This window comes from Sturnira hondurensis, unplaced genomic scaffold (genome assembly GCF_014824575.4).
Source record: "Sturnira hondurensis isolate 20B ecotype Veracruz unplaced genomic scaffold, ASM1482457v3 Scaffold0001074, whole genome shotgun sequence".
Taxonomy (NCBI): domain Eukaryota; kingdom Metazoa; phylum Chordata; class Mammalia; order Chiroptera; family Phyllostomidae; genus Sturnira; species Sturnira hondurensis.
In genome coordinates this window covers 3,542,170-3,550,380 of record NW_028073705.1, presented here as the reverse complement: position 1 = coordinate 3,550,380, position 8,211 = coordinate 3,542,170, and the positions used below count along the sequence as shown (strand labels likewise).

Here is an 8,211-nt window from a genome sequence, read left to right as displayed (position 1 = left end):
TTATTTGTAACTAATCACATACAAATCACTTATCTATAAAATAATAGTTAACATCTATTCCCTAATTCCCAAATATATCACAAAACCAAAATTCTTCCCAAGAAATCTTTGTCAATAAAGATATTACTACCATTTGTCTTAGACTTTAAATGAAAGGCTGAAAATGACAAATTGGAGAATCTGTCTTTTATAAATTGGTTGCATACCTTAGTTCTGCAGATGGATAATATGGCTGAAATCAACAATGTCCTATTTCAACATGAAAAAACAAAAAGCTATCAAAAGAAGTTACTGGTAAAGAAAAAGTTGGTCAAAAATAACACTACTGAGAAAAAGCTTTGTGTTAAGTAGAGTGCTTATAACACCCTTGATGGCAAATGGAACATTTGTCAAAATTTAGCCCTAGCCAAAATTTAGCCCTAGCCAACTAAAAGTATGTCTGATCTTTTAAAGGAACACATACTGCTAAGAAAGCATCTTATTTCACTAAAAATGTTAAACAGGAATGTTCACTCTTAAAATGGCCAATAAAAATGGCTGAAAAGACTTTTTTTAAAACCTTGTGTGTTGTCCTCTCTTCATTTTCATCCTACAGTATTTCATTCAAAAATTCAGTTTCCCAACAGTGAGAGCACACTCCTCAGCACTCTGCCAGGGTGTATAAAAATGTCAGCATTCTGTTACCAGCAAATACACATAGAAGAGGAATTAGCATGTTACTAAATGAAGATAATTCTATTTGGGTACAGAAAATTTTAAACACTATAAGCATCTGGTTATGTATTATGTATATGAATAATAACAACCATAGGTAGTAAACCTTAAGAGGTAATTAAGCATTTATATTTTCTTGTATTTAACAATGTCAGTTTTATGTGATGTAGTTTCTATTTCTGGACTTTTTCTTACATACAGTGACAGAAACAAAGACTGGAACATTAATTCACAGAGAAACACAGATGAGATACAAATACCCTAATAAAATAACCATGTGTACCACTTCTCAGGGAAATATTTTAGACGAAATATACTTTCACTACTGGCCCCAAATGCCATCATCCACTTATGTTATTTAACTGTAAACTTTTAATACAAAAATACCTTTAAGCTGATAATAACATTTAGTGACTTACAAAACTGACAATATTTTAGTGCCACACAAAACAGTTCTATGCTTAAAACTTAAAGTTTTAAAGTTCTTTTCTGGCACTTGATTTTATAGTTGATAGATACAATAACTACTAATCAATAAAATACTGTTCTTAGCTTATACATATTTTCAAAACCAGTATTACCTCACAAAACAGTAAAGAATAATCACATCTTGCTGACCGATCTTCTAAGATGAACACTAAAACTATACAGCCAAAATATTTTAAGAGTCACAATAACTTTTTAAGACAATGGATAAAAATTTACATAATCATGTCCAGTGAAAAAAGGGATTATTCCTCTGAAGTATGTACCGAGTATAGACAAAAAAACTTGAACCTACAAAACAAGTTACTGGGGTTTTTTTGTTTGTTTTTTAAGCTTTGTAGATGATTGGTGACACTGCTAGAATGGAATTATTTTTAGATAAAAAATTGATCACTATTTGCAAATACACATTTTATATTACAAATTTAAAACTGAAATTTCTTTTCCAAGAGTAAAATCCTGGTTTATTTTGTTTTTACCATCAGTGAATGCCATTCTATAAAGTATTACATTCAGTCACATTACAAGTCAGCATTCAGTCACGTTAAACATCTGTGCACTTTTTTCTTCACAAAAAAGGAGGAAACTAAACCAAAACTTAGTAAACTACATTTAGGTTAGAACACACTTTGTAAAAACAGTAGTAGTGGAAATCTACTACTGTTCTCAAGGAAAATATATACTTTCAAAACCATATCTAGTAATTCCTATCCACTCAGTTTTCTATTATAAAATTTTAAATTCCAGTTACTGTACTTATTGCACTAAACAAAATGTAAGGCAAAATTAGCATAATCAAACATAAACATACTATACAATCAAATCAATACTGGACTTTTAGCACAGTAAATTATTAAACAGGTTTTTTTGGAGTGCTTAAATTCTCTAACATTAAATTACATTAGTATTTCAAACAGTATTTTTTAAACAAAACCTGAAATCAACCAACCTTTTTTTTTTTCCTGTAAAGGGAAAAGGAATTTCTTTAAGATACTTTCCAAAGCAGTAAAACACCTAAGTGTCTCAACGTAGCTACAACAAACTGCTGATCCTGTGCATATCACTGAGGCGCTACCTGGACCCACAAATCATCATCAGATAAAGAACTTGAACTTCCTGACTCTGAATCGAGCTCACTGAATCCACCTAAATCCCATTCAGTACTAGATTCACTTGGTATCTCCTCTTCCTCAGTGAGGAAACTCTGACCAGGCTCAAGGCAGGAAGGATAAACACGAGCTGAGAGGCAAAAAAAGTTAGAATCAAATTGGAAGAGGCCTAATGTGGTACCTATATTAATCCACTGGTCCCCGTTAATGTCATATTCATAGACAGTCACCCGATTCTTTTTCCACTGTGGTGTGCGTGACGTGATCAACAACAATTTTTGATCATGATTGATGATCCGATAGTTGGTGGTCTCTGACACCAAAGGAATATTATTAATCTGTCTCCACTCTCCTCTGACTGGATTGTACACCTTCATGACTGGGATGTCACAGATACAATAGATCTCATCATTGAAGACACAAGCTTCCTGAAAGTCATGGCGCTTAAGGGAAACACACTTCAGCCACATATTGTGGCTAGGATCATAGCAGAACATGCGCTTACTGTTGAGAGCATAAAGATAGTTCTGAATTACCATTAGGTCAAAGGAGATAAAGGAATGGGGTAGGGGAGCCACAAGGGCCCACTGGTTCCTCTGGACACTGTAGCATTCCACTTCCTTCAATTTAAGTCCAGTAATAGGGTCTCTCCCACCCAAGATGTAAATGTAGCCATTGAGGTAGGCCACATCCATGCCCTCACGACAGAGCAAGCGATCTGCAAGTTGCTGCCAACTATTCTGGGCTGGTTTATACACCCAGAGGTCTTTCCTTGGCTGGGCAGCTAGATAGATATCATGGTCCGGAGAGATACAGACTGCTAGGGTGGTTACCGTCCGAGTGTGAGCAAGGCAAGTCAAAGGTGACGGCACTTTGTAAATATCACCAGAGTATGGGTCACAGCACAGAAAGGGATCTCTAGGGTGCCCAAAGAAGATCACCATCTTCTTGGCACACACACCCAGTCTCTGAGGTGGATTTTCTGCTGTGGATACAACATGGCTGCTGCTGCTGCACCCTGGCTTTGGCACCACAGACTTGTATAACATGTCACCGTATCGCATCTGCAGGGCCCCTTTGATAAGGTCCAGACAGTACTTGTTCACAGTGGTGTTGGTCAGCAGCCCTTTCAGGTAATCCTGATCTTCATCAGTGAAGTGTGTCCAGCGGACACACTTGAAGACTTCTGCAGCGCTGGGACCCCGGTCCTTGGGAGCTGCCTCCAACCATTGCATAGCCACGTGACACACCGTCTGTTCCTGCTCGATGTTTAGACTATCCAGACGCAGGACAGCCAGCAGCTGGGCCAGAGTCAGATCTGCCAGAGTTTCCTCCCGAATCGGACCCATCTGGCTGAGCTGCTTGAAATTGTGGGCTATAAAGGACTGGGCCTGTGATCGCAACTTGCGATTGCCGAAGGCATCTGCAAACTTGAGGATGGCGGTGCAGTTAGCTAGGTCAAGGCGGCGGGCTAGGAAGGAGGCACAGGCTTCCCGAACGTACTCGAGCTGTAGCATGTCAGAGGCGGCATAAAGGCGCTCCACGTTGGCTTCACTCAGGGACACACGACCCGTGTAGCAGTATTCGACCAACACCTCAAAGGACTCGGCATCCACATCATGCATGGTCACATTCGCCTGCTGGCTCTCGTACATGCCGCCGGTGAACATGCTCTTGAAGTAAGGACATGCGGCAGCCAGCACATTGCGGTTGCAAGGGAAGAGGCGGCCTGTGCCAGGTCCACTACCAGGCGTCACCACCTCGATGGTCACATCACATAGCAGCCGAGCATCATAGAAGGACTTAAGCTGTGCCAGCAGGGCTGCACAATGAGCCGTATCTTTCAGCTCTTCCGGGCCCGTGAAAAAAGCCGAAACCGTGGGCTTATGAATCCTTTTGGGTCGCTTCCCACCACGAGGACTGGTAAGGCGGCGGGAGCGTGGAGCATCTTCCCGGGACTGCATGGTGGAGATGGTGGCAGGTGTTGAGGGCAAGAATGGGTACTAGGCTAGGACCGGATTCTGCCTCCTGCTATCGCGGGCACAAAGATAACGGTGTCTCCGGAGAGACCACAACACCAGTCCATTTATTTAATTCAGCCTGTGCCAAGGTGCCACCTGCCTTTATCACGTAGACCGTGCCAACTCACCCTTCCCCAGTTCCACGACCTTTCTCCACCTCCGCTCGCCTTCACTGAACACGCTGGCTGAACCCAAAGGAGCCGCCTCCGCCGCGCTGGCAATACCGCTAGGCGTCAAGGAGAACTACCGTGCCCAGGTGGCCTTTCGCGCCTCGAGGCATGCCGGGGGCCCTCCAGACCTGCGGGCATAGGCTGATGAACAGCAGCCGCTTTGCCTGTTGGGAGTAGTAGTTTCAATAGTATCGCGAGATTTATCGGCCGTTCATTGTTTCGGAGGACGAAGTGAGAAATAGGTAATCCTCCCGGTTCGGTATTTCGGTAGAATTTTGAGTACGGAATCTGGATTAGGCGCCCGTTCTAGTATTTATCAATTGAGTTCTCTCCCATAGCGTTATTATAGGATTAGATGAATGTCGTAGGATACATAGGGTTCTCCGAATATGTATTTATTAGAATAACTAAAAAATTACTTAGTACCTGTAAAGTTTCAATGTTTAAGCTTTTCTTCTAGCATTTATAAAAGATGAAGTATCCACTCATTTGAAATCAAGAGTCTGTAGGAAACATTTTAAAGCCCTTCAAGTTTCTGCAGAGATCCTTTTAAGTTTTGTTTATATATTTTTAAATAACGAATTTCATTGTTCAGATTAGTTCTAGGTTTACCAGAAAACCCAGCAGAAAGTTACAAGGAGCTCCTGTATATTCACAGTTTCTCGTACTGTCAATAGCTTGCATTAGTGTATGCATTTATTACGAATGATAAATTCATACAGATTTATTAATTAATGCATATAATTTATATTAGGGTTCACTTTTTTTGTACAGTCCTATATGGGTTTTGAAATATACGTAATATATCCACCATTGTTTAGAACAGTTCTCGCTGCCCTAAAAATTCTGCGTTGGGGGAGCGTTTAAGATCTTGCTCCTTGCATATGTCATCAGTTTGGCTCAAATTCTTATAAAAATTCAAATAAAACAAACAAAATGCCAAAACACACACACATATATGTATATATATTTAGCACATGGGCACAGACGACAGTGTGGTGATGGCCAACGGAGTGGGGGAGGGGAGTGAGAGGTAGGTGGAGGTGGGCAAAGGGAGGGGAAATGGGGACAGAGAGACTTTACCTGGGGTGTTGGGTGCATGATGCAGTGTGTAGATGATGTTTCATTAAGTTGTACACTTGGAACCAGCATAGTTTTGCAAACTACTGTCACCCTAATAAATTCAGTTTTTAAAAAAGATACCTTCTTTTAGCAATAGTCATCTCAGGTTTCTCATATTTTTTCATGGCCTGATAGCTCATTTCTTTTTGTTAGTGAGTAATATTCCATTGTATGGATATACCACAGTTTACTTATCTGTTCACCTACTGAATGACATTTTTGCTTTAAGTTTTTGGAGTTGTAAATAAACATGCTACAAATATTCATGAGCTGGGTTTTTTTGTGGACATAAGTTTTCAACTTATTTTGGTAAATACCCAGGAGAGTTACTGCCGGGTCCTATGGGAAGACTATGTTTAGTGTTGTTTAGAACTGCCTAAAGCCATCTCTTCGTTTGGTTTTGTTGCTAGCTATTATTTAAACTTAGTATTATAGGAAACTGTCAACCCACTTCTCAAGGATCTTCAAAATTCTCACCAATTATATGCTTTACTACTAAGGTGAAAATTCAGATTATTACCTATGAAAAGTGGCAGAACTTTACAGAAGACATCTTACAACTCTAGTGGCCTATTTGAGACACTTGGAATTTCCCTAGCCTATTTACAAAGTGCTCAAAAGTCTTAATGCGCTAAGATTTCTTCTCACCAATGGTCAGCTTATTTTGCTTGGTATGAGGAGGCTGAAAAATAAAATATCTTCTGTCTACCTTGAAGTGTACAGTCTCTTAAAGAATGCCTGTTTTACCAAGAGTTCTCAAACTCAGGACTGTGTCCTCTAATAGGACTCGCCATGTGACCAACCAAGCCCTTTCTCCTACCCTCTATTCCTCCCTTTTCTGTGGATTCTCTTTCTCTTCCTTCCATGTCTGTTCTTCCTTTTTACCTCTCCCTGCCTCCTTGACATTGCTTTGCTCCCAACTCCCCAAAACAAAGACACTTATTATTGGCCCTTCCCAGCCTGTAAGAAAAGGTCAATTACCTGAGCATGCACCTGAGCAGGTATTCATTAATCCTTGATTTCACTGAAGGATTTACATCTGATCGTTACAGTTTTTCTGGACCTCCATAAAAATAGGGAAGAATCTAGTAATCAGTTTGGAATATATTCTCTTAGGACCCATTATTTATAACAACTTGTGCCATTACTAGTGGGTCCCAGAGATGCCACTTTGTTTGAAAAACCAATTGGGCCACTCTTCAAAATGACTTTCAAAGAAATCAGAACATTTTGAGGCTTACATACAGGCTAACATCATAAGGGAAAGGGCTTTTAGAATTCATTCCCACTGTCTTACTTCAATACTCAATTGGTCAGCCTTGGCTCCTGTAGCTCAGTTGGTTGGAGCATTGTCCTATAGATCAAAAGTTCATGGGTTCAGTTCCTGATCAGGGCACACACCTGGACTGCAAGTTCAATCCCTGGTCAGGCAGATACAAGAAGGCAACCAATCGATGATTCTCTCTCACAATGATGTTTTTCTCTCTCTCTTCCTCTCTCTTTAAAAGTAATGAAAACAAATGGCCTCAGGTGAGGATCATAATTTAAAAAATTTTTACATTGGTGGGTCAAAGATAAAAGATTGCAGAATATAGAGATGAATCTGCCTCTAGAAATAGTTTAGGAAATGCTTGGAAGGACTACTGCAATGACTGACCCCTTTCTGCACTAGTCACTAGCTTCATTAAGGCTATGACCAGGAATTCGAATATTCAAAGCACATTGTAAATTAAAGAGGTGGTCTCTCTCTGAAACACATATACTAGCTCAACATCAGAAGGACTCTGTTGCAGAAAAGGTCAAATCAAAACAATGCAAACTCAAGGTTTTACAACTTATTTTGAAGGAAATAAGCCAGGACAATCTGCTCTCTCCAAAAACTTTCATAGTAAGAGATGATGTTATAAAGAAAAGGGACATAAGAAAAGGGACATGTTATTTTAAAAAGGGACATTAGACTCGGTATTAACCAACCTTAAAATGCAAAAGTTAGTAAAAGACAAAAAATCCACCTCTTAATGTCTTTCCTCAAAGGAATGCTCATTTTGGGGGGAACAACTACTCTTTAATTTTTAAATTACAGTTGATGTACAATATTATATTAGTTTCAGGTGTACAGCCTTATAATTAGACAACTTTAGTAATTTATATAACTTACAAAGTGGTCATCCTGATAAGTGTAGTACCCATCTAACACCATAAACAGTTATTACAGTATTACTGACTATATCCCCTATGCTACACCTTATATCCTATGACTATTCTGTAATACCAGTTTGTACTTCTAAACCCCTTTACCTTTTTCACCCATCTTCCCCCAACCTCTCTCCCATCTGGAAACCATCAAAATGTTCACTATATCTGAGTCTGTTTTGGTTCTGCCTTTTTGTTTTTTAAATTCCACATATAAGTGAAATCAACAACTAACTCTTAAGGTGCAAAGGGGCACAACCACTATCATTAATGCACACCCCACCAACTTCCTAGGGGACACAAGGGCAGCAGTTTCACAATTAACACTGCTATTCCTCCAGAATACCTCCTGAACAATATATCAGAGCCCTAATCCCTAATAATTCAGAACACGAC

General features: G+C 39.6%; 1 protein-coding gene across 1 annotated transcript; it reads right to left on the bottom strand.

Annotated features, from left to right (window-relative positions):
* Nucleotides 1–4,563, bottom strand: LOC118996842 (kelch repeat and BTB domain-containing protein 6). The gene has a single exon (XM_037060413.1). The coding sequence runs from the start codon at nt 4,271–4,273 to the stop codon at nt 2,261–2,263; it is 2,013 nt and encodes a 670-aa protein (XP_036916308.1). The 5' UTR covers nt 4,274–4,563; the 3' UTR covers nt 1–2,260.
* Between the last annotated feature and the right edge of the window lie 3,648 nt (nt 4,564–8,211).